The sequence below is a fragment of the Dermacentor variabilis genome, chromosome 9 (genome assembly GCF_050947875.1).
Source record: "Dermacentor variabilis isolate Ectoservices chromosome 9, ASM5094787v1, whole genome shotgun sequence".
NCBI lineage: Eukaryota > Metazoa > Arthropoda > Arachnida > Ixodida > Ixodidae > Dermacentor > Dermacentor variabilis.
The window spans coordinates 141,318,608-141,344,762 of NC_134576.1; the positions used below are offsets into that span (position 1 = coordinate 141,318,608).

At 44.7% G+C, this 26,155-nt stretch overlaps 2 protein-coding genes and 1 long non-coding RNA gene across 3 annotated transcripts in view; all 3 read right to left on the reverse strand.

The window, feature by feature from the left end:
• Positions 1-18,889, reverse strand: part of LOC142557695 (lysosomal alpha-mannosidase-like) — a 29,551-nt gene extending 10,662 nt beyond the window's left edge. Inside the window, exons 1-9 of the mRNA XM_075669731.1 lie at positions 18,728-18,889; positions 17,185-17,310; positions 12,290-12,481; positions 11,409-11,621; positions 9,856-9,974; positions 9,055-9,174; positions 7,203-7,275; positions 6,001-6,087; positions 3,228-3,446 (exon numbers count right to left, since the gene is read on the reverse strand). Of these exons, the coding sequence (XP_075525846.1) occupies positions 3,228-3,446; positions 6,001-6,087; positions 7,203-7,275; positions 9,055-9,174; positions 9,856-9,974; positions 11,409-11,621; positions 12,290-12,481; positions 17,185-17,310; positions 18,728-18,832 (1,254 nt within the window). The 5' untranslated portion in view covers positions 18,833-18,889. The remainder of the gene's footprint in view (positions 1-3,227; positions 3,447-6,000; positions 6,088-7,202; positions 7,276-9,054; positions 9,175-9,855; positions 9,975-11,408; positions 11,622-12,289; positions 12,482-17,184; positions 17,311-18,727) is intronic.
• A 1,092-nt stretch (positions 18,890-19,981) lies between these two features.
• On the reverse strand, positions 19,982-20,777 carry LOC142557696 (uncharacterized). The gene is made up of 3 exons (XR_012822812.1): positions 20,713-20,777; positions 20,152-20,191; positions 19,982-20,051 (listed from the first exon to the last, which is right to left on the reverse strand). It is a non-coding gene; the product is annotated as an uncharacterized LOC142557696 (long non-coding RNA).
• Positions 20,778-22,350: 1,573 nt separating this feature from the next.
• On the reverse strand, positions 22,351-26,032 carry LOC142558570 (lysosomal alpha-mannosidase-like). The gene is made up of 4 exons (XM_075670704.1): positions 25,954-26,032; positions 24,959-25,018; positions 24,174-24,356; positions 22,351-22,710 (listed from the first exon to the last, which is right to left on the reverse strand). Exons 1-4 carry the CDS (start codon positions 26,002-26,004, stop codon positions 22,351-22,353), a joined length of 654 nt encoding a protein of 217 aa, XP_075526819.1. The 5' UTR covers positions 26,005-26,032.
• Positions 26,033-26,155: the final 123 nt, after the last annotated feature.

Below are 26,155 nucleotides of genomic sequence, written 5' to 3' on the forward strand. Positions count from 1 at the left end.
GCCGCCTGGCACGACCTCATAGTCCAGTGCGCCAATGCGTCGGAGGATCTTGTAGGGTCCGAAATTGCGTCGCAATAGTTTCTCACTCAGTCCTCGTCGGCGCGTGGGGGTCCAAACCAAAACACGGTCGCCCGGCTGGTATTCCACGTAACGTCGTCGAAGATTGTAGTGTCGGCTGTCGGTCCTCTGCTGGTTCTTGATGCGCAGGCGGACGAGCTGTCTGGCTTCTTCGGCGCGCTGGAGATAGGTGACGAAATCGATATTTTCTTCGTCGGTGACGTGTGGCAGCATGGCGTCGAGAGTGGTCGTCGGGTTCCTCCCATAAACCAGCTTGAACGGCGCGATCTGTGTTGTTTCTTGCATTGCCGTGTTGTAAGCGAAGGTTACGTGCGGCAGGACGGCATCCCACGTGTTGTGTTCGACGTCGACGTACATTGCTAGCATGTCGGCGAGAGTCTTGTTCAGCCGCTCCGTAAGACCATTCGTCTGCAGCTGGTAGGCAGTTGTCCTCCTGTGGCTTGTCTGGTTGTATTTCAGAATGGCTTGGCTGGGCTCTGCTGTAAACGCCGTTCCTCTGTCGATGATGAGGACTTCTGGGGCACCATGTCTCAGCAGGATCTTCTCGACGAAGAATTTCGTCACTTCTGCCGCACTACCTTTCTGCAGAGCTTTCGTTTCAGTGAAGCGGGTGACGTAGTCCGTCGCCACGACGATCCACTTATTTCCGGTTGTTGACGTCGGAAAGGGACCCAACAAGTCCATCCCTATCTGCTGAAATGGTCAGCAGGGAGGCTCGATTGGCTGTAGTAATCCCGTTGGCCTTGTCGGTGGTGTCTTGCGTCGCTGACAGTCACGGCGTGATCTTACATAACGGGCGACGTCGGCGGTCAGGCGCGGCTAATAGTACCTTTCCTGTATCCTCGACAGTGTCCGGGAGAATCTGAGGTGTCCAGCGGTCGGATCGTCGTGCAGGGCGTGCAGGATTTTTGACCGGAGTGCTGCAGGCACAACAGGAGGTAGTTTGCACGGGCTGGGGAAAAGTTTTTCTTCACCAGGACGTCATCTCGCAAGAAGAACGAAGACAATCTGCGCCTAAATATTCTCGGGACAAAGTCGGTCTTGCATTCCCAGTACGCAACAACGCTTCTTAGCTCGGAGTCCGCTCGCTGCTGCTCGGCAAAGTCGTCTGTGCTTATTGTTGCTAAAAAGACGTCTTCGTCTTGGTAATCTTTGGGCGGCGTGCCTGGCAGTCGAGACAGGCAGTCGGCAACAGTGTGTTTCCGTCCGGACTTGTAAATTACAGTGACGTCATATTCTTGCATTCTGAGGCTCCATTGTGCCAGGCGTCCAGAAGGGCCCTAAGGTCGCTAACCAACACAAGACATCATGGTCGCTTACGACTTTGAACGGTCTGCCATATAGGTAAGGGCGAAATTTTGCTGTAGCTCATATGATGGCAAGGCATTCCTTTTCGGTTGTAGAATAATTGCCTTTCGCTTTTGACAGCGACCGACTAGCGTAAGCTATCACCCGTTCAATTCCATTTTTCTTCTGGGCTAGGACGGCGCCGAGGTCTAGGCTACTGGCATCAGTGTGGATTTCCAGACTGGCTGATGACGTGTCCCAGGATTTGTGCCCCTGGCTCGTCCATCAGCCCAAACATCAGTGAAATATACTGTGCAAATCCAACGTACTCGTACGTCGTACTCTTTTTCTTCATCTTACTACCGAAGCCAGCGTGATTTCCTCAGTCCCAACTATATATATATATATATATATATATATATATATATATATATATATATATATATATATATATATATATATATATATGTATGTGTGTGTGTGTGTGTGTGTGTGTGTGTGTGTGTGTGTGTGTACTGGGCATGTGCTGGCTGCTGTCTTGCCGAATAAACAGCTTGGACCACTGCATGGTACGTGTCCATTCTTGGCCGGTTCCCTAGAATGGATGTGCCGCTGTGACCCATGGGGTATGAATCTTTAAATGTATATTTTTTTAGGTATGTCTTGTGCTTTCTGCTTCGACAAGCATCACGCACTGCCTCTGTCCTTGTGACGCAAACCTTACGGCTGCAGCCGACGAGGCTGCGCTCGTGTCATGCGCTACCGCTGCTACACGTAACTCAAACAAGCATCGCATCATTTAGATTTCAACATCGCGTTGGATCTGCGTGTTTTTTGTTTTCTCATTCGTCTCGAAAGTAACCCATATACAAAAGCACTAATACTATGATATACATGACGTCATGCTGACGTACCAGCTCGAGGCTTCAGCGAGAGAAACACAAAGAGGTAAGATTGGCTTTAATTTTCTACATTACTAATCCTATACCGCCCCACACTCTGTGGACGCCCCTCACGGGGCTCCACGAATAAACGTCAATACGAGGAAATCGAACTCCACCTGAGGGATGGCAGACCCATACCCGTGGTCCCTAGCATCCGTGTTCTTGGTATGACCATAGAAGCCAACGGAGCTAACTCTACGGCTTTCTCCAAGATCCTTCGACAGACCGCTAATACACCCAGACTGCTGAAACGAGTCACCAACAGACGAGGGGGTATGAAGGAAGAAAGCCTCATCCGCCTTTCCAATCTTTTATCATCTGTCACATTACTTACGTTGCACCCTTTCTCAACTGGTACAAAGTTAAAAAGACTAAACTGTACATTGTCATCAGAGGAGCCTATAAGCAGGCCTTAGGACTATCCAACAACACCAGCACGGAACTTCTACTACAATTAGGTATCCACAACACGCTAGACGAGTTAATCGAAGACCAACGTCGACCCCAACTGGAGCGGCTTACCCTCACGGAAACGGGCCGCATCATTCTAACCAAGCTTCATATCACCTAACACCGCCAACATGGAGAGAAACACCCAATACCACGCAACATTCAGCAATAGATACACGCCGACCCTATTACCCAAAACATGCACCCAGACCACAACAAAGAACGCAGCAAGGCACGAGCTACCTCCCTCATCAAAGCTTATGCCAACACCGCGCACGTCATTAAATTCTCATTCTCATTAAAGTTCTCTCTCTCTCTAATCAAGCTTTTTCCGACCAAATGAACGAAGATAGAGTTACGAAATAATACACTAGGAGTATAAAGTAATTTATTGTTGCTATAATCATGAGTTTAAAGGAATGATAACAATAATTATGAGGCTGTTTCGGGGGAGTCCTGTACTCCTACCTTTTCCTTTCTGGGTCTCCACCCGGCCGGAGCAAAGACCAACAGCGGCCGATAGACGAGCTGCAGCGCCTGCAGCCGCATGATGCTCGCAACTTCAGCTAGTGAACCCAAGAAAAGGCGGTGAGTTCCCCTCGCGACCAGGGCCTGGTCATCGTTTCCGGTTTCGAGCAGGAACTCGGGATTTCCAAGGTCGTCGTTGGTCGCGTGCCGCCGATGTACCTGCGGTATACCGTGACGCTTTAGGCATAATGACGGTGTGTTTCCTGAGTAGGTGACCTTGCTGTTTACGTTACCCTGCTCGTTTGTATAAGCAAACACTGTAGACTTCCATATAACAATAGACAGCTGAGCAGGCTGGTCAAGATCAAGGGTTGGAAAGGCAGGCGTACACACGAGCATAAGAGGAACGAAAATGATCACGCAAACGCCGACTGCCAGCTGAAAGGCCGCGTAATGGCAGAGAACGAAAGCAAACAAAACAATAATACACATGCAAGAAAGAGATAGAGAAGGCTGTCTGCGTGCTGTCCGCATTGCACTACCGCTATTGCAAGTTTATACGGCTAAATTCGAAGATAGCGAAGCTTTATTTAGACATCGGGATAAAGTAGGTCTTATTGTCCAGGCGTGGCAAATCACTACATGCAGTATAGCGCATGCGTGAGCCAGCCTTCGATCAACTTATTCAAAAAAGCATAATCAAGCTTTCATTGGTACATTTCGTGTCACCTGTCCTTGTTTGGAGGATTGGCGCTGACTTTCTCGGAACATGCGGGGATGCCCTTCTTTTTTTTTTTGTTTTTATCTGCCGCGGTGGTTCATGGCATTGTGCGGCTGGGTATGAAGTTGTAGATTCGATTACCGGTCGCGCCTGCCGCATGTCAATGGGATCGGAATGCAAAAACTTTAATGTATCGTGAGATTAGGTGCACGTTAGGGAACCCCAGGTGGTAAACCTTAATCCGGAGCGGCCCTCTAGGCGTCACTCCTAGCCCACTGCGCAGCTCCGGGACATCAAACAACGCAATTTTAAAGGATTTTAAAAAAAGAGACGAAAAGAACAAATAAATAAAATCTGGGTTTCTTACGCGCCAAACCCACGATATGATTATGAGGCACGCCGTAGTGGGGGGCTCCGAAGTATTTGTGTCCACCTGGGATTCTTGAAAGTGCACCTAATTCACGGTACACGGCTCTTCTTGCATTTAGCACCTATCAGGATACGGCCGTCGCGGCTGGGATTTGATGCCACGCCCTTAGGCTTAGGAGCGTAACGCCAAAGCCTCATATGATTATGAGACACACCGTATTTGGGCGACTCCGGATTCATTTTGACTAAAACATTGAAATTGAGACTGAACGAAGAAAAACGAATGGCTGTGGCACCAATAACGGAGGTCGTGCCTTTCGTCTCGCAACAACCGTCACCGCCAAAGGTATCCCTCTCCCAGCCGAGTCTTGCGACCTACTTTCATGTGTTTAAATCGCTGCTTCCGGTAGCAGCCTATCGTTTTGATGCCGGTGGTGGCACATACTAAGGCGAAAACCGTGTTGCGGCGTAAACGCGAGCAAATGTGTCAAAGTTACATAATGTTATTCCAATGCGCTACAGAGTTCATTGAAAGAAAGCCAATGTGGTAGGATTACGATGTGTGCAGTTTTTAGTGACTCTTACCATCATCATTCATCAGCCCTTTCGCTCCCCGTTCCTTTTCCCCAGTGTAGAGTAGCAGGCCAGAGCAAGTTATAGCTCAGGCCGACCTCTCTACCTTTCTGTAAATAACTTTCTCTCTCTCTTCGTAATTTCAGTCTAGTTCGATCTTTATTTAGTGCGCTGTGAGCCATGGTAGTATTTCATTTTTCGTTGAAATGAATCATCACCTAAAAAACACATGCACAAGTGAATACTGGCTCTAGGTATTGCCAGGAAGAAAAAGAAAAGCTTTGTTCACAATTGCCAAAGGAATGCTGAACATCTTGTCTAACCTGTAATGCCTTCAGTAAGGTCGTCGTGCACATCTGCAAGCTGAAGGAAAATGAAGTCACACTCGCGAACGCAGAGGCTTTAAATGGCGTACATATCAATGTACTTGTTTTTTTTTCGCTGCCACTACTAAACACAACTGAAAAAAAAAAAACAAGTCGCGCGCACAAATGCATGCACGGTGACTGAAGGAGACACAATTGGCGCGCCGAAGCTGATCTCTGCGTTAGAGTCTCGACCACCGGAGTAAAAAACGTAGCACGTTATAGAAAAGGACCAACAAATAAGGAACACATGACGTTAACTAGCAACAGTTTTTTTCGAAGCTTGGAGCCTTTTATAAATCAGGCTAGTAAGTTCATTGCGGAAGTAAAGCAACAGCAGCAACAAAAATAAAAAAAGAATCTGTGAACGTTTCAGTGTATTGTTATATTAGCTGAATATAATCGTTGACTCTACGTTTATCAAACACGTACGTCTGTGCCTAAGAATTTTAATTTTTTATCAGATAAAAAAATCGATGCAGTGCTAACTCACCCGTCATTCAAGCTTAATTCGTTTTGCGTCTCCACAATCTCACGCCCAAACTGATTGCCGCAGAGCCTTGAAACACGGGCTCTCAGCCACAGTTCTTGTAGCGCATAGCAAGCCACCCTGTAGCTTCGATCGTAGCTGGCAGAAGAGAAGTGCTGCTAGTGCAAATTTGCTTACCATGAGCTCCAGACAAATTTGCTTACCATGAGCTCCAGACAAATTTGCTTACCATGAGCTCCAGACAAATGTGCTTACCATGAGCTCCAGATGTCCCTTCCGTAGACTGGTCCCACCCTGTGGTCGGTCGGGAGCGACCAGCATCTTCAGGTCCCTGGCTTTGTCCTGCGAGCGATGGGTAACAACTCGTCTTGTAACACAGCCATTCTGGCGCGCAGCTGCGGTTCTGCGTCTCCACATACAGATGTTTTATGTTCGATGCTTCTGAGTGGGCGAACCTTGTCCAACTTTTGAGGTTTCCTTGCACTTATGCAAAATACGCCTTGAAAGATGGCTTCTTAACAGTAAGGGTCTTTCTGCAGAGAAGCCAATATTTGCACTTAGGTTACATTTGAGTAAGCTCGTCCGTCGTTATGAATACGCAGTGCTGAAGTGGACAAGATTAGCAAAATAAAGACAGAATTGTCTATCTGTTTCTGTTACTACCTGTCGTTGTTCATAATAACAATGTAGATGCAGTTTGCAATCCCTTTCGTTTTATGGACGATATCCCGTGTACTGGACAGAAAAGCTCGTAATCACAGTCATGGCGAGCGTAATAAATAAATAAATAAATAAATAAATAAATAAATAAATAAATAAATAAATAAATAAATAACTTTGGAAAGGGCTTGAACAAAATGAACACCAGCACGTCTATTGCGCCGTACCTGGATTCTGGGTCCTGCCTTGTTAAGTTAGTGTAAAACTTAAGAAATGCTCACATTACGTAAGACAGTAGAGCGTATAGAATACAATTTACTGCATTAATAAGTTAAACTTTAGTAACTGGGTATCTCAAAATTTTGACTCCGACACAGAATTTTTTTCTAGGTGAACAAGTATTGCATATCTTCAAATAATTTAGGACGGCAGGTGTTACAACTTTTCGAATCTTCAACAAAAAATAAAATAAGAAATAAAATAAAACAATATAGATATTATTGTTATCTAAATTGCCCCTAACAGACGATTTGATGAGCCCCCCGCCACACGAATGCACGAAAGCGAAATAAAGAAAAGGCAAGAAGATAATGCCTTTTAAAAACATCAGTGTAAAATCATCATGAACCAACAGGAAATAACGTCATTTCGGTAAAAGTTAAATACGACTTATATGTTTAGGTGCGCACTACATTGCATGCTATAAATATTTAGGTACACGTTCTTATGTGCGTATCATAGGCTTGTGCACTTATTTCGCGAAGTTCATGTGTGCGCCATATAGCAATCAAGCCTACCTCGATGTAGATCCAAGACGTGACCGGATAGTAGTTGGCGGGAATTGGAAGCTTGTCCTTGTGGAACGTTACTCTGCGTACCCCGAGAAAAATAATCACGATTGATACTGAGGTCAAAGGCATTGTTATGTTTCTGTGGATAACAATGGGCTTGCTTTCATTAAATTTTCTTTGAGCATTTTGCTACTTCTCCAAAATTTTCTTGCTTGCTTGAAGGTATTAGTGGAATTGAGACGACATTTCGTTGCTGTCTCTAGTATTTCGTGGCTGCTTACGGGTTTTATAAGTTATTCAAGGTAAAGGTAGCGGCAAATGAGACGGTTAATTTTCATAAAATCACTATGTCGTGAAGTTATACCACTGCCACGAGCGCATACTTAAGGATAATGATAGGATCTGGGGTTTTTAACAATAAACACATGTTCTTTCCTCAGCTTCCAGATCCGCCGTGTAGTACGACCCCTTACAAAGTCATCCCTGAACACTATGTTACGTACAATTGGCAAAAATCGATCCTTCTATTCGCTGAGGTGGTCGACGCATGCGCTGGAACTTGTGGCTGGAACGTGGGTTTCGCGTGACGGCTCATTGACTGCGGCGTTTGCGATGCCGAGCTCGTGGTCGAATCCCTCCCAAGGCAGCTGCAATAGGATATGGACGAGGTGCCGGAAGGCTCGCGTACCTAACTTTATGTATACGTGAAATAGGATTTATTTTTCAAGCGCAGCTTCTATTGCCTCACTCGTGTCGGCGTCGGTGTTGGTGTTGCAGTACGAAAAAAAAAAAAAAACCAAGCCGCGCGAAAATAGAAATTGCTTGTCGGGCTGCGGATTCGAGTTACCGACCTCCGGGTTGCGAGACCACCACGCGAGCAGATTCAGCCACTGTCGGTTCTTTTTTCTTTATTGCATTGAATTATGAGTAGTGTCAAACCAATATTGTTACATCACATTTGAACAGCTCAAGTGCGTGGTGTGGTTGCTACCTTTGAACCCGTACCTGAATGGATTTCGCGTCTGGACGCTTGTGTTCGTTTGCCTGAATTTTGAACTTTCATCGGACTGCGTACCATGTGTGCATTTGTTTCTCAGCCACTGTCGGTTCATCATAAGCGCCCTTTAAAGCGGGGTTTTAATATGCATGAAGAACTAGACGCAGCGCAAGGCGCGAGCCAATCACAGGCGTTCCCTCCCTACGGAGGAGGAGGAGGGAAGGATGTGATCGCGTGTTCGTTCGCCTCGGGCGCCCGCCGTTTTCCGCCAGCTCAGGCCCGGCAGTCAGATGCAGAGGCGGCGTTTGGTTCGTTCTCCCTAAGAGCAGGCTCCGTTGAAGGAACGGCAGCAGGAGCGGACCGCGCGTTGTGCGTTTGGCCGAAGAACAGGTGGTGTTTGTTGAACGCCGCCGGGAACTCGATTGAGAAAGGGCTCGTCGTCGACGTGCCGACCTCGCCGTGAGGGAGCGCGAAGCCGAGGCGTTACGACAACAAAGAGCCGCGGATCCCGAGCTTCGCTTGTACCCCTTTTGACAGTAGTGGAAGGGCGGGTATTTTGTTGTAGAACAAAGATCCAGAAGGATGGTTTACTGTGCATTAGATTTGTGAATCGAGCAGACCGGAAAAATATTTAATATGAAGGCAAAAATAAAACCTTAAAAATTTATATGAAGGCAAAGAAAGACGGCATTTTTTGCCACTATTTTGTTAAAATATACATAATATTTGTGTGAGTTCAGTAAGAACGGCTGTTGATAGCGATGTGTCCATCTTCCTCGCCTTCGTATTAGGTCCTTTTTCACGCTGCCCACCTCAAGAATTCCGGCAAGCAGAGCTCTCGGCGCTAGAAGGTGTACTCACGTCCTTCGCATGCTCCGCCAGCCATTTCCATCCGTGTGAAATTCTTCACTGCCGAGGTCAGTGTCGAACCGGCTAACCACGTCACATCCCGTACTGCTTTGCATGATGGAAGGCGTCAACCTCGAAAAGCGGATAGGAGTTAGGAGAGTAAATGTCACGGCACAAGCTAATTACGGAACTAAGCAATGGTGTTAATTCTTACTATGTGCAGATTCACTGACGCTCGCAGTCGTCACTAATGTGGAGCCAGATGCTAATCTAGGTGTTGCGGTTACCTCCGTCTTCGAGTGAAAAGCGTCCGTTTTGGTCATGTGCGACGGAAAGCAGCTCATAGCTATGCAAGTTAAAGGTTTAAAAATGAGTTTGCTTCAGCTGTTCAAGCAAGACGCAACTCATGGAACGTTCCGGCTTCTGGCGAGAACTGGTGCTGTATATGTTAATTACGCTCTCCGATGTATGAACGCAGCCTACGAAATAGTGGCTTCTTTCACTTCGTGCATCAAGAACTATAGGTTTGGGGTGCACGAGCATAAAAAATGCAGCTCGCCTTTGATGTAATATTGTGCTGTCAGGCACGATACGCGGGCCGTGAGAAGTCGTGGTGCCGTAAATGAACTTCCCATCTTTACATGTGTAGGCAAGAACGCTGCATAAATAAGGCAAACAGCGTTGTGAATGTCGTCGAATGGTGGGTTGAGTGGTGGCCCTCTCCCAGTATACACAGTTAGGCGCCTCTGCCAACGCTGCTTTACATCTGTAACTGTTCGTGGCGTGCAACTATGCGCGTATTTTGAGTCTTACAGTTTAGTAAGGGGACCCACAGTCCAGGTGAACTCGATATGGGGACTGTCCTTGTGAACGGCTATCACTTGCGAAACAAAGCCGTTGAAGATTTGGTGGATCTCTTGCACCACAGGACCCTGCAGTAAAAATAAACAACTGCACCGAGCTTTCTCATCTTATTTGAAAATTTTGCCAAGATGATAACGTATTCGCGCGTTAGTAAAGTTTGTAATCTGTTTTTTAACCGTTTTTAAACAACACTGGTCACACGTTTTCGAGCCGTTCGCATTTATATATGCATATGTTCACGCTAAACTGATTTTATGAAGTGTTGAGACATGCTGCAACGGATGAAGAATCTGTAGTTGTTCATGGCCTGTAACTGTGCGCGTATTTTGAGCACAGCTGGCAATTTCTTGGCGCGAAAGTGACCGCTTGTTTCATATTTGACTAATTTATCAAGTGTTGTACTCGACGATGGCGTACGTGTACTGTGCTTTTTCGAGATCAGTAGTTTAGGGTTGCTTGTGTGTTATCATACAAACGTATTCCTCAACACTTGAGTCAATAATATATGAGTGCTCTTCGCAGTGTTATATTTTTTGTCGAACAGCAAACGTACTCATATCGAGCCGTGCTTCAACTTTGCTTTGCAGTTCCTACCACTTAAAGCCCCGAAAAGCGCGGTCTGTACGGCTGGTGATGTAGAGTGTGTGGCGGCTCTAACGGCCTCAAGAGGAAGCTTTAGCTGGGGTGCTCCTATCTAAATAAATGTAAGAGGAGAATTCGTTTTTCTCGGCAACCACTGCACCAAATTTGACGAGGTTTGTTGCATTTAAAAGGAAAAATTGAAATCTAGTGACTGTTGGTTTTCAATTTTTTATTTAGTTTGTGAATTTTTTATTAAAAATTGGCGAAAATCTAAAATTTCAAAAAAATGAAACTATCAAGTTTAAAACTCTGTAGCTCATCAACGAAAAATGATAATACAATTCTGTGAACTGGACCTAATAGTATATTCAAAGCGGACAAAATTGATGTTACACATGAATCTCAAAAATTTAAAAACATGGAAATACAGCTTTTGTAGAACCCTTGTAAACAACGTAACAAATTCACGTAAGATGTAAAATGACATGATCTAATGGATGCCGTTCACAGAACCGCGATATCTGTTCTTGATGCAGAGCTGTGAATTTTTAAACTTCGTGCTTCTATCTTTCTTAAACTTCCGAATTTTTGAAAATTCTTGTAACATAACTCAGGCCCTAAATCGATATTCCGCTTCCAGCAGTCACTAGAATCTAACTTTCTCTTTCAAATGCAACAACTTTTATTAAAATCGGTCCAGGGGCTATCTCAGAAAAACGTTTTTGCGTTTTACATGTATTTGAATAGGCCGCGTGGGAGTTGGGCCCGAGCTAAAGCTCCCGCTTAATCACGTGATGGCTCGGGTCAGCTTTAGTCAAGAAGCCACCAAATAATCTGCTGTATCGATATCAAATAAATAAATAAAATAAATAAACTTGAATAATGCTCTAAATGATGGTAGTTCCCGCTGTCGGGCTGACCTTGACGATGCGGTAGGTGACCTGGTCTCCCATGTCCTCCGCTTCGCGGTAGGCGCTGAACACGTAGTGACCCGGCGGGCTCATGTTTCCCGGCGCCTTGGCCGCGAACAAGTAGGCGACGAACGTCTGCCGAAGCTGGACGCTCAGCCCGCGCCGCAGCAGCACGACGCTCGAGACCAGGCCAGTCTCCGGGTTCACAACGATGCGGAATCGCTGAGCCACGTATTCACACGAGGAAAGCCTTTAGACCGCGGCAGATCTTTGAACTCTAGTATTTGAAATGAACGTGCATTGCTCTTTTCCGTCGCAAAGTGCTGAAGTACGATATTGTTGTATACATGTTAACGTTACGTGGGAAACGTGCGGAGAACAAGACAAGGAAGTGACCAAGAGCGAACACTAGCAACAAACAGATGGCCTCCTCAGACGGTCAGCTCAGCTGGCCGAGCGATGGCCTCAAACGAGCGGTGGTTTCGAGTTTAGCCCCCTGCCCATGAAGAACTATATTTGTTTTTTCCGAATACGAAACCTTTTTTTCCGAAAAAAGAAATACGTAAGGGACGGGTCGTAGCACTATTCGTCATTCAAGTGCGCGACGGCTTTCCTTGTCATTCTTCTACGTCCAACTCGAAAATGTTTGGAGGTATCATTTCCTTAATTATTGCTCAAACAAACAAGCTAAATGCTATCTGAAGTAGGCCGAACAACTCTAAGCCACATGCGTGCCGCCTGGTGCATTCGAGGAGGAAGAACGTATGACGTCACGAAGGAACATCTGCTCAAAACACAACAAACAACGACGTAAGAGAATCCGGGGTGATAGTTAAAGAAGCTATCGCATTATGAACTTACAGTCGTCTATTTAGGTTTGCTTGGTGTACCTCATTCTCTATGAAGTTGGCTGGTTCGTCGACTTCTAGAAAGTCCTTGGGCACTTGGGCAGCAGATGGTTCGCGTTTAACATGGTACAGGCTGGCGCCCAATGGCTCCACTGTTGCTTGAAACACCAGTGATGACGTGGCATTGCCCAGGACTTCCGGTATGGCATGACGGTGGGGAACTAATTGGACCACCTGTAGATCAAAAAGGGAAACGTAACTGCGATGTGCGATTGAGCAAAACACGTAGTGGTGGGTATGGAAAACGCGCTATCATCGTGACATACTTAAATTTTATCTGCATCCATCATTATCTCAATCCTACTTTGGATGTTAAACCCAGATTGATCGATTGATTATTTTTGTTCGGTGTTTCCGGGCCTGGGCAGAGAGAGTTCACTGACCAATTCATCATGAACATCAATTTGTCCTTTTTTGTTCTTTTCTCTATGTTCCTATATGTTTTAATGCTTTTATCGTGTTTGTAAATGCTCTTTAAGGTGTTGTTTTTGTACTTTGATAACATTTTTTCTCGTTGTTTTTCTACATTCAAGGAGCTGTTTTGATATACTTTTGTTATTTCGTCCCTTTCTTGTTTTGTTATTTTTTCTTGCTAAAGTATTGGGATAAACCGACCGTATAAGCGCCGACCTCTCCATCTTGCACTGCTAATAAAGAAAAAGAAATAAGAGTCCTGTGTCGAAAAAACTATGGCAGTGGGAGAGTCTCAGTTTCGTGCCAGGGTTTGGGAGAGGGAACCTAATGTGACGCTCACAAAATCAACGCCTTGAAGGTATGCCTCCATGTCGGGAGGTTGGCATATGACAGAAGTTTCCTTCTCACTCCTGTTCCACCTTATTTTCTGCAGTACAATTGCATCTTATGCTACTTTCAAAATCAAACTTCTGCTTGAGGCTTTAATTTTTCTGTTCAGATATACGCAAAACGCGGAAGTGCTGTAACTATCCAACCGATGAAGCGTTGTGAATAAAATTTGTTCTATTTGAGAGGGAAAGTTACATCGACGAAAGGAAAGCACAAATTTTATTTAGGGCCTCAATATTTATTATAAAAAAATTTGCACAAGTTGGTTTATAAAAAATAACTCCAAGACAAAGTTTACAAACATGCAAGTCCGCAAATATCTCTTTCCTAACCTTTATCTGTAGAAGTGCCTAAAGTGAACAATTATGACAAAAGATGAGAGTTAGGCTAATTAGCGCTGTTGCTTTTGCTGTGCATAGTCTCTAGCAGAAAAAAAATATGATGCGCAAATCTTCAATGTTGAAGTCTGTGGCGCTCTGTCTAGTTTTCTTTTTTTCTGTTTTGATGCTGTAGGTATTGTGGCCCAAGCAGAATGCGCAAAGTACACTGATAAATATACAATACGAAAGACTAGAAAGCTAATGAAACATTACAAGAAAAAGATATCATCTTAAGAAAACAAATAAAACAAATAAAACAGCGCAAAACAGCAATTTTATCTATAAGCAACTGTCGAGAACGTGAGTATCAACTAATTCTACAAAGTTCAGATGATGAAAATGAGTGGCGTAATTCCATTCTTTTACAGTTCCGGGAAGAAATGAAAAATTAAAGTGGTCTGTCCTTGCAACGTAAGGACAAACAACGTTTGATTGGGTGTAATTCTTACATTGCGTAACAAGCCTTCCAAAAGTGTTACTCACAATATACTTCCATACATCAGAGCTGTGTTAACATGCCAGTTTCGTACGCTTTTGGTGACCTATCCTAGAATGGCATCTGGAATAGCGCGTCGAAACACGGACACAAGGATCGACAGACAGACACAAGCGCTAAATATCAACAACGAAATTTTAATTCCGTAATCGGTCATACTTATGCATCCCACACAAAGCCACGTGCACAGCGATATCAAATCCCTGAAGGGGTCCGTGTTTTGCTGCGATATGCCAGATACCATTCCATAATGACCAGCCAACAAGTCTATATTGCCACTCTCGTTTGATGACCTAATTTGCGATGCTCATAAATTGTGCTATCGTTTTTCTATTAAGATTTACGGTTGTAAACTTGGTGCTTTGCTAGTCTATAATATTCATTTGTCATTATTATCACACGTATCACCGTGTTCTTTCATTGCTATGCTTCATTTTTGTTATGTATTTGCGCTCATGTTTCAGTCAAGTATACATCGATTTGTTGTCTGCTGTAATAACAATTCTTATTTTCTTGTTTGCATATATTAAAAGGAGGTCTCGCCCTTACACTCATATGCTGCGAGGCCTCCTCCTGCATATACTCCATACCTGAATGCAATTATATGCAATAAACATTTATTCTCATTCTGATCGTTCGTTGCGTTGGTATATAGCTTCGTCTCTATTTCTTTTGTTGTCCTCCAAGTTTTAGCGCGATATTTTACTGACTCACTGATGCACTGATAATATAAAAATTGAAGGACATCGGTAAGCTGCCGTACATGGCTTGACACCATCTGGTAAGTGCGCCAACATCTTTTAATCCGGCACACTTAGGACCAAAGCTCGGCGACGTCCCCAACCTTAACGAGGCGGCACACGAGGCTGCGCGCGCGCTTACAGACCGCGCGGCTTCACCCGACCACTCGGAGAATAAGGACGCGCCCACTACATACAACGAAGTCACTAAACACTACTACCTACAACGCAGACAATATAGCACGCCACACCGCACGCTCACTCGAGCTCAAGCAGTTACACTCAGAATGCTACAAACAGACACATACCCCACTCAAAACAGATTACACCATTACATGCCTGAGCTCTACGACAAGTCTTATTGCACCAATTGCAATACATCCCTTAACGTTTATCATTTACTCTGGCCGTGCTCGCAAGCTCACGTAAACTACGAACAGGACAAGCGCAAGTTTGAAGAGGCAATCCGGAGCGAAGAACTCGCTCCCCAACTCTGGGCCGTCCAGCAGGTCCACGACGCCGCCAGGAAACTCAACCTCCCGGTTCCGTCGTGGGAGACGCCCACTCCATGAGAGCCCGAAGCTCTCGTGGCCTGCAGGACCTGAATAAAGTTGATTTCCTTCCTTCCTTCCTAAGATTTCGTTCTCATGCCGACTCCCCTGTTACTATACATGACTAAGATAAAGATAAGACTAGTTAGCTGTTATTCTTGTTGAGACTAAGAATAGAAAGTGTATTATGGTAGGTCATGCAGCGCGTAAAGCGGGCAACCGGTGGTCTATTACAACGAGGTTTGATAGCAGTTTTGTTGGTATTTCCATGTGACTACAGATTACAAGATTACGGTGTCTATTAAAGCTTGGGTACAGGAAGAGAGATACAGTCGAGAGCGCCACAGGATGGGATGGGTGCGACGCGAAGAATTTCGCAGCTAAGCGTATCATGGAATTGGCTTCTAATAAGGCTTCCAGTGGGGCTATTTGGTACGACATAATTCAGCTTACTGCGCTGTACCCGTCCGTGTCCTTTTCATAGTCTTTTGCGTGAAATACAAGCGCAGTAAACCGAATGATGGATTTGACTGACAGCGAGTGTAAATGGTAATTAATCGGGGTGGTAGACCATGAATCTTGCGGTGATGGAAAGAACTAAGCGGAATTTTATAAAATCAAGAGAAGATAACAAAGGCATATTAATAGTAATTCAATGAATAACAATAACAAAGAATCTTAATTTCTTAACCCGGTTGTGAGCTATAAGAAATACATTAAATCATTCTATCAGGGGCTTTTTATAGCTGCACCAGATTTTTAAAGATCGGCTGTGGCAGGAAGCACAAGTCTAATCCTCGAACTACATTACTCAAAGAGGTGGGTATTAATTCTATGAGAAATAAAAATGATTACTCGAATAATTATCATAATCACATTAACTATCTTTTTTAATTAATCACTTTACGGTACATTGTAATTTACGGATTGTAGCCGGTGAGTTCGCAAGGCGTATCCACTTGGAACGAATTCCCAGATTGACGCCAGTTTCTAGACATTAATTTTCAATGTGCGTGACTTGGCATTCGCGTTTCAGTTACTTTGATGCTTCAATGCATAAAACAGCGTTTTCTCAAGAAAAAAGAAAGGTAAGTGGAACAACAGTGAATTTTTCTACAAGTTTGACGGCGCGTGCCTCGAAACTGGTACCATCCTCAGAATTCGTTACAGGTCTATATGATCTGCGAATTCGCTACCTACAATTTGTAAATTGCAATATATGCGCAGTAAATAGTTAGTAAAAACTTAACTAGTGCAATTTCGTTAATTAGTGAATACGAACTTGATGGCGCGGGGAAGAATGCCTGCCTCATCGGGTAATTTAGTTCAAGGGTTACATTTGTGCTATCGGCCACAGGTGACCTTTAAAATTTTGGTGCGGCCAAAAAAGACGCCCGTTACAGTAGACATGAAGAGGAAGAAGATTATCATGACGAACATGACGACGATGATGATTAAGCAGCATCTTGATGTTTTATTATTTATTTTAATATGTTTAGCAATTGTTGCAATATAATTAGGGCTTAACTGAGGAATCGGCTCCAATAGATGATAGAGTTTAATTCCTTTAAATGCGGCAAACCTCGCCAAACTCAGTTCAGTTCCTGAAATGTACTATTTACACTGGAGCCACTTTGCAAGAGCCAGTGGAATCTACCTTTTTAAACTGCACGCAATACCATGCCCGTTCTCGGCACAACAAATCAATGGCGTGGCCAGAAATTTTTTTCGAGAGGGGCGCCCACTTGAGCAGGGACGAGGAGGGAAGTGAAGAGGGGAGGGGTTTGGGGGGGTCCTCGGTGTGCATCCACCTGCCTATGTCACTGCATTGCAACGTACACGTGCGTGCACCACCTATAATAAAAAAATGCTTAAGTTTCATCCGATTAAGTCGTGAATAACGTACCTGCGACTCGGTCTTCTCTCCATCAGGTCCCACGACGCTTATAAGCGGCTCATCGGTGCCACCAATGGGAAGCCGCACGTTCGACGAGAGTGGAACGCTTGCTGGGTTGTACACCAACACGGTAAACTGTTGGCACCCGAAGAAACATTTCACCAATGGTTTCATCTCACACTTACGCGGGTGCAAGAATGTAGCGAAAATAAACCACGACCGGGGTGATAACGTAACAACTCTATTCCAGTGCTGTTGTTTTTCGCTTTTCGTCAGCGATCAAAGTGACAATCCGCCCAACGATATCACCTAGAACGGCCGTTCCTTAGGGGCAGACGATAACACAGGAATATTATCAAGTGAAAAGAATGCTTATTACTAAAGAACTCATCTGTTCAATTGAAATGAAGACTAAAAGCAAATATTGTAGCACCCAGTGAATTGTCTGATGACTTCTAGAAATCTTGAAAGGTGCGGTATACTAATGTTATGTGTCAAAAAATAACTTAGATTTAAGTAAAATCAATCAGATCGCCTGCGATGAAATGTTACGTAGAGGCGCCGGCGATTTCGGAAGCCATGCTCTCCTCGACGCCGAGCCCTGCTTCGAGTCGGAGTCCAGCACTTGGAGGGCGCCACATTTTCATAGAAAAACTAGTGACGAAACAATGCGAAGAGGTAAAACGAGTCTTCTTGACTGCGTTTTTATGTCGCGTGCAGCGCAATGAAGCTATTTGTTCCATATGTTTTGCTACATTTTAATAATTAGTAAGGTTACTTAATGGGAGCTGCATGATGCCGTATTTTCGCAGTTACTGCACAAATCTGGCTTTACTGAATGGTTCTAGTTTTAAATACATACATTTTGCAACCGACTGCGCGTGCGCGGTATACCCTGCGCTTACGTAGTAAGTGGCAGGCGGTATTTAACTGTTGAACCGTAACGCTCTGCTCTGCTCTAGGTGGCGCTCCTGACAAATGTGGCACGTTGAAAACCGTAAAACACTATAGCAACTATACTCTGTTACTTTAGCTTGGCCTCAACGTTCACTTAAGATATGCGATAGATGGATACTAAAATCACCAGTTCAGAAAATAAAAGTAAAACTTCCTGTTTTTGACTTTCGTGCCGAATCCTCTGCTCCGGCACGTCATTGTGACTTCAGTATCTGGTGCGCTTTTGCGCAGAAATGTTTTATGAACTTGCTAGATTGGGGTATTTCGATCGTTTAGACTAGTGCAGTGCGGTTCTTCTTTACCCTTAAGCAGCGAACATGAGTAGACGTTGGCGAAATCTTAGATGCCATGGCGAGCTGACGTGGAAACAAAGTCAGCGTGGTGTATTTCGTATTTGCATTTTTTTCTGGCTAACCAAGACGGCTGTCGCTGTTATTTCCTCTGACTGTAAGAGCGGCTCACGGTAAGAGCTAGGGACACTTTACACCACAGATGCGTAATTTCTTCGTGCTACTTCATATTATTATTTTGTGTTCCTTTTAAACACGCAAGCAAATCTCCTGAAAGAAGCTTTGAAGTGTTATTGTGCAAATACTTCGTGTTCTCTCTCAGTGAGGGGGCAGTCGCTCTGGTTGAGGAGGTGACAGAAGCCCAGCTGGGGTGCCACTTCTATCGACGGTGTGGCGCCGCGGTTCATCATGGAGACCAGGCCACTGGCAATCACCAACTGGACCGGTATGGACAGATGCCGACGAAAGCATGGGATAAACGCATATTTAAGAAATGTGCACTTAGTAAAAATCCTCGCGTCTAACATCATTTTCATGATACTCTCCACCAAACTTGCGAAGAGATGCATATCCGTTCCAGTTAACATATTTTAAATAATATAGTCTGCTTCGCGTTATGCGGGACAAAGCTATATGTAATGTGCAAATGCAGGTAATTAATAAGCTATACTTAAGGTTCCCACACAATTATTGACGCCAACCACAACTAGTAATGCGGTGCCGAAAAAAAAGACGTTATCTCCACTGCGACGTCTTTAAACATATTGACTATACGTCTAGTCGGGGCAGGTTGTACTTGCTTTAGTCTACGGTGGCGTGCCTATGCTGATACCAGCGTAAGCTGCCAAGCTGAGTTAGATAAAGTAACCAATAACAAAATCATAACGAATTATTTCAACATAAAGTAAATAAACTAAATAAATATATTAGGCTACAACTAATAAAAATTTGGCAGCCCGGCCCTGCGATGTAAACGAGAATAAACGGTGGTAGCGGCAAAAAAATAGTGGTTCTGAATATTCTTCTTTATTTTACTTGTTTATATTTCCTCACAAAGAGTGCTTAAAATAGTAGGTTTGTAAACACTGTAGCACAGCATAGTTGTATGCATACATTATAGTCGCTCTCGGGGAACACAAGCGATGCGTACTGAATATTTGTAGAAGGGCACATGCCTCCTACTTTTGTCGACTTTTATCTCTGTACACCAATCGTAAATCACACGTGCTGACTAAATGCACATATAGCGTGCAACTCCTTGTCATACACTGTAATGACTGTGGAGTTACTGGCTTTGACGCATGAGAATAAAAGAACGTGTTATCACAGCACTCTTAAAGGTGCCTTGTTCGTCCCATGACTAACATGCTCACACATGAGGGTGTAAAACATTTCCACTGTATACAGTGTACACTGTATACGTGGAAATGCGTTTCTGACACTGTGCGCATAGCCGCATCACTGCGTTAAAAGTGAAAACCAGACAGAGGGCCAATAAAAATAAAGCCGGCTAACGTCGCATAAGTGGGCACTCGATGTACAAGAGTGCAATGCCTTGCCTCGCATCTCTTGATGCCTCGGTAGAGGATGTTGGCGTAGTCGTGGGCCACATCTTCTGTGCTGGTGCCCCTGCACGTGGAGTGCGCCCCCGAGTGGTGTCAAGGAGGCGCCCGGTGTAAGCTGGGAAGGACGGCTGAGTGTGCGCGTTCTCAGCCGGCTGGAGACTCACGTGATGCCATCGTGGTGCTGAAGAGTAGCCACTGCCTCGCCTATACACACGCGCAGTGCGGACGTCTATATGAACTCGATGTTGGAAATGCTGCTATATAGTCGTAGCTTGAAATGACACTTGAGAGAAAACTGTGTCATCTTTTCTTTTTTCGTCCACTGTCAGTATGCGCTGCCATAATGAGAAAGCTTTTCCAAATAACCAAACAGATGACACTGCACCGCAAAAACCACGTTATATTCCCATTTAACAAGCGCATGTATTACTATTGGCTAATTTCACTTCGTGCACAATTCCAAACAGAGAGACAGACTACAAAACAAGCAAACGAAGAAGTAAAGTAATTAATCACAAGGTCAAAGTAAGCACCTTATCATGAACTTGTCATTATTCTCTGTGAACCTGGTGACATCACTGCGCTCTTACGTCAACCTGTCGGGTGCGCATCTTAACCGTTCATGTTGGGGCTGTTAAATAGATAGGGTCAGTTAAAGCGGTACAGTTTTGCACCTGTTTTCTGCGAAACCATGCGATCAACTGCCATAATGGCGCGATGCTTACCCAGTTCATTGACTCGAGCTACAGCATCCTCTCCCCCATGAAGCGACAATTGCTTGCTTGCCTGTTCAGAGAAAAAGACATAGGCCAAAATCGATGAAATCGCCATTTCTATGGTGTAGCGTAGGTGTTCGAAAACAAAGGTGTAGCCGTTCGAAAACTGCATTAGTGATGCAATAATTTCCCCATATCTCTATCGCATACACTGACAAGCTTCCGGCCTATACGACGGAAGGAGTTGCGTTGTATGCGGGCTCTGTCGTCGCGGTAGTCTTATACAGAAGACAATGCAACGAGGAAGAAGGTGGGAAAATGTCACTTTGATTTTTTGCTAGCGGTTCGAAGAAGGGCAATCAATAAGCTTTCCGTTTGCTATAAAGCAAAGATATAGCGATTTTAACGCTCGGTGCACTATACCGCCCCAACTCTGCGCTCTTTCTTTTTTAACAGCACAATTTGACAACCAAGTCTTGCTTCTTAGAGATACTAATTCTATTTAACATTGGATATCCCAGAACTTAGTCATAGTGAGTGAGCTTAAATTACAGCAAAGTAGGAAACCGCGCAAGTTGGTGACTATACTCAGGGCAGAAAGAGCTTTTCTTATCTACTCTTATCCCATGATATTTTGAGTTGATATCCAAACAGGCCAGATATCCACAGGAAGATGGCGGTTTGAAGTGATCCTTGTTCGTCTGTTGACCCGTATCGGTTTGCGCCTCCCGCTGTGAATTTAAATTGCTCTTAGTGGAACTTCTACTGTGGAGCAAGTGATGGCAGTGGTGGCGCTGACGACGGGGGAGTGTCCAAACGTATTTTGCCTAGTAGAAAGAACTGGGCATTTTCCCCGTTTTGATCTCATATATATAATAGTTAGTGCTTGCTGTCACTGCTGCCCCCTCAGTAAACTGCCAGTCCTTGCACGTGCTAGCTAACCCGGCCGTGCCGTGCTTGCACCTGGCAGCGCGGCAATCATTATATAGGACGCGCGGTGTCTAGCAAGTGGCCGGAGCAGGTAGCGACAAGATAAGCTGTAGCGCTAAAGCTGGCAGCACGTGGAACAATAGAGCTCCACAACTACTGACCTTAAAAGACAGTGTTCGTTCTGGCTAAATTGGTTATAGGTTAACAGTTTAGGCAATCTTGGCAAAGCAGCAGGGCTTGTAGACTTTTTATTTTCTTACAGCAGCCTTAAGTAGCACATAAGCAGACAATGTGTGTGCCTAGTGAATTTAGGATATGACGTAAATTCTAATGCATCGCCTCACTGATTTATATCACGCCGATGGCGTAACCTAATCTTGGGGGTCACGCCGAGGAGCCGCGGTGGTTCTCAACGTTCTGGGTCGCGCGTCATTTCCCGCGGGCTGTAGCGGTGGCGTTTTCGTTTCAGTTTCGGCATTCAAAACGTTTATGTTAGCGTGCTTTCCGTGATGCATCCTCTAGAATTTCAAGCACAAAACTTTGCACGGAGGCTGCTTTATATCTGCACTACATCCAGCTAGGCATTTTACGCGGCCCAAAATTTTGTTGCAGTTGGTCTTTAAAAAACCCCGCAGCTCGAGCACCGCTGTCTAAATCTTCACTGCGCGTTGCCCCGGCATTGACGAGACGCATATGGGAACAAAAGCTCCTTGAGGCCTAATGAATAAAAGTGACAGCGAACAATGAAGGCCTCTTTGCCTTCGGTAAATGCGTCAATCCTGGATTGAACTGAAGCCAGTTCCTTTGCTGTGCATAACTGTCGTAACTGTCATAACTGCGCATATAGGATATTGTAATGATCATGACCTCGGCAGTGAAGCAGGAGATTTGAAAAGGGTAGCACTGAAAATTCATGGACTGCTCTCTTGCCTGTAGAAATCCGTTGGCATATCGCACCATCATCTTCAAATTGGGCCTGGTCGTGTAGAAGCCAGTCCAGGTGCGGCCAGGCCGGTCTGTGTAAGGCAGCAAGTCTCCTTCAAATCGAGGCCATTCTCGAGATGCGGAATGCAAGGCCTTTGCGCCATATGCAAGTCAATGTATGCAGAGGAAGAAAAAGAGGAAGAGAAAAAAAAAGATGACAAAGGGTAATCTTTAGAACCGGGTTCAATATGCAGCGCTAAATGCCGGCCATATGATCCGAAAACTGGCACTACTAATATGTATACAGCCATCGTCGAAAACACAAGACAGACTTGTAGCGGTCGTAAGAAACGCGGTCTCTAAAAAACTGTCAATTGGCAACGTTAGGCTGGGCAAGTATGAAGCTGCCCAAGGCCAGAAAGTAGGAGCTGCGCATTTAGAAGAAGCAAACAGACGCTTGGACAGCGAGTTTCGATGGTGGGTTTACACCTTGGTGGTGTTCGTATCGAGCAATAAGACCACGCGTTATTTCTTGCTGCTCCAGCCACGCGAAAAAAAAAAAAGGATCAGCATCCCCTTTTACAGTCACAGCAGCTAAGAATCCGTAACTGGGTTTTGCTACATGTCCGTCCTTTTCTTTGCACCTGCTACGATTGCCTTTGTCGTTCATCGTCAAGTTGTCGTTATCATGTCGTTGTCATCAGGCCATCTCCTCATCCCGAGCTTCGCCGTAGGATGAAGAAAAACAAGACGGTACTCATTAGATAAACACACAGTAACAGTACTTTCACGCAGCATGCGCAAGGGCGCCTGAAATTCAAATGTTGTCAGCATGACCCACCATAGATGCATTCTGTCGTAATTTTTTTCTATTTTCTGTATTTGTGTTATATAATTTGTTCATATTCTAGCGAAATCATTAAGATATATGCATTATCTCAGTACGTATGCCTTGTATTTGACCACCATTTCTCTATTCGTTTTGCCAATGTCCGCCCATGTCGGATTAATTCTTACGTATATTCCGGTGTTTTATTTCTTGTTTTCTTTGCATGGACACTTATGAGTGTGTGCACATGGAACCGAATGCCTCGCCGCGCCCACTACATCGCTCGTCGATTCAAGAGCGCCGACGCTAAGTGCTCACCATTGTATCAATGTATTTGCTTATGTTCCTATCTGCTCAGATCTCCGTGTTGCTTCTACATATTCACTAAACAAACAAATGCTGTGGAAATACCGGTGATAAATGCTGCCAGAATTTTTCAATATTATCAATTAAATAAATCAATTCTGTCAAGTATATTCTGATTGCAAATAATGTTGAGGTTCGTAATTCCCGTATACTATTCCAACGAATGCAGCAGGGCATCCCCAGAGCACAAAGAAAGTCTTCGGGTCCCTATATACTTAGGGACACGTACTTACATCTGCTTACACCGACAAGCGCTACTGCAGAGTTGTCTGTGTGATCTGACTGCCTCGGAGTTTGGTCGTCGGTTATTCTTCTCAGGCCAACGCAGAAGCACCATTTTGTATACGCGCAATGAACAACGTAGAAGCGTGTCCAAAAGCAAATGAAATCTCTCGGAACGCGGAGGCCCCCCCTTTCGCACCTCCACGTAGCAGGCGGGCGTCGAGTGCACGACGTGCACGCGTCGCCGCTTCCGCTGGGCGGCCGACATCCGGTTGGCCATTGCCAGGACGCCGTCCTGCCTCAGGAACCTGTCGTTGGCGTCGGTGAAGCACAGGTCACAGCCGGACATCACGGCCACCGTGTCGTTGGTGTAGACCTCGGTCTGCGAAGTCGAAGCAAGTCCCAGAACAACGGGAGCGAGCGATTCACAATTTCTGTACACAGTCACTCGCAATTTCTTTCTTTCTTTCTTTCTTTCTTTCTTTCTTTCTTTCTTTCTTTCTTTCTTTCTTTCTTTCTTTCTTTCTTTCTTTCTTTCTTTCTTTCTTTCTTCTTTAATTTTATAATTTAAGCCGGTAAGAAGAAAAATGGAGATGGGGGAATGCGTAAGATATATTAATATTACAGCAAATGTGGTTAATGTAGTGATAAAAAATCTAACGGGCTTGCCGAATAAGACACTGACATGCTGTATTTTTTTTTTTTTGAACAAGCATTTAGAGGCCACTGAAGTCTCCGAGACTAAATTTGAAATGTCGAAGGGTTATGGACTACGAAATAAAGCAATGCCTTTGCTATGTCACTTAATATGCATCGAGTTAACGTTGCACAGATTTTGTTTCTGCCTACACCATGTGAATGATTACTGGTTTTAATTACGTATGTTCAAGGTGAAAGCCAAACGTTTCACCAAAACACAGCGTACTGTATTAACACTGATTTCGCGTCTTTTGCTGTCCTAATTATTTACAGTGTGAAGTCTACCTGATATCTCGCATATTCGATGAGAACAGACGGCGTCAGACGCTCATTCCGAAAGGATTCCTGCGTGTGAAAGATAAAATAAAAGTGTGAGCGCGATACCAATCACAAACATGAAGCCGAGCTTGTATACCCTCGCTTTTTATTCAAACAAGAGTTTGGTGAATACGAACCCAGATGATTTGTACATTTATATACTAAACTTAAGCAGCCTAGAATAGAGTCAGAATCTTAGAACGACAGAAAGCTGAGCTAGTTTGTAAGAATTCATTATGCAAAATAGAAGTCAGGCGTGCAGACAGGACACACGAGTAGAGAAGTGGACAACACGGCGTTCGTGTTGTCCACTTCTCTACTCTTGTGTCCTGTCTGCAAGCCTCGCTTCTATTTTGCATAATAGAATAGAGTCAGTCTACGAGAGACAGATGTAATTGGAGGTCGCTCGCTGGGACAGGCTTTCGTGCTGCAGTGGACAGGGAAGAGGCTGGTGATTATAATCTTAAACTCATGTAGTGACTGATGATCTGATATCAGTGAACTCGACTGGTAACTTATAGACTCGCACTGCCTTGTGTCATGCCAGCAGACTAATATATTTTCTCGTATTTTCTTACCTCCAAGCATATTAAAGTTTGTACACATAGCTCATGCTATTGCTCACTTCCTCACTGAATCACCCATTGTGCCACTCCCTCACTTACACCCTCTTTCCGACACTTTAAATCCAATACTGACCCCTACGTGCGCCGCTTAACACCCGTTGTTTCAGTCGCGTTTTGCCATAACTTCTATATCACTGGTTGACTGCGTTTACACTATACGTGACATAGAGCCCACGACATTTCACGGCATGTCACTTTGATTCATTTTGCCGGTGTTCGAATGTGAAATGTCAGCTCTTGCGTGACGGCGTCCTAAACATGAATACCTCACCCGACTACGGTGATGTGATGCGGTCATATTCATGTAAACGCGGACGATCTTTTGATCTTGCTTACTCCGGGTTGCAGGCAGTCATTCCAGCCGAAGCATATCGCCTGCGGCGTCATGTACGTGTTCTCAGGCACCCAAGCCAGAATGTGTCCATCGTCACCACCTGCGTCAAGCACTGTTGCAGATAAAAATTTCTCCCGGCAATATAACCATCATGATGGCTCGAATTTCTCACTCCTGTGCTTTGAGGATCCTATCCGTAATTGA

Excerpts from the sequence above, each read along its gene's own strand:
- LOC142558570 (XM_075670704.1), bottom strand. The coding sequence starts at position 26,004 with ATGACGCCGCAGGCGATATGCTTCGGCTGGAATGACTGCCTGCAACCC. Across the intron at positions 24,357-24,958 it reads TCGAATATGCGAGATATCAG|ACCGAGGTCTACACCAACGA; the intron begins GTAGACTTCACA and ends TCGACTTCGCAG. Across the intron at positions 22,711-24,173 it reads CGCCCGCCTGCTACGTGGAG|GCCTTGCATTCCGCATCTCG; the intron begins GTGCGAAAGGGG and ends TATGGCGCAAAG.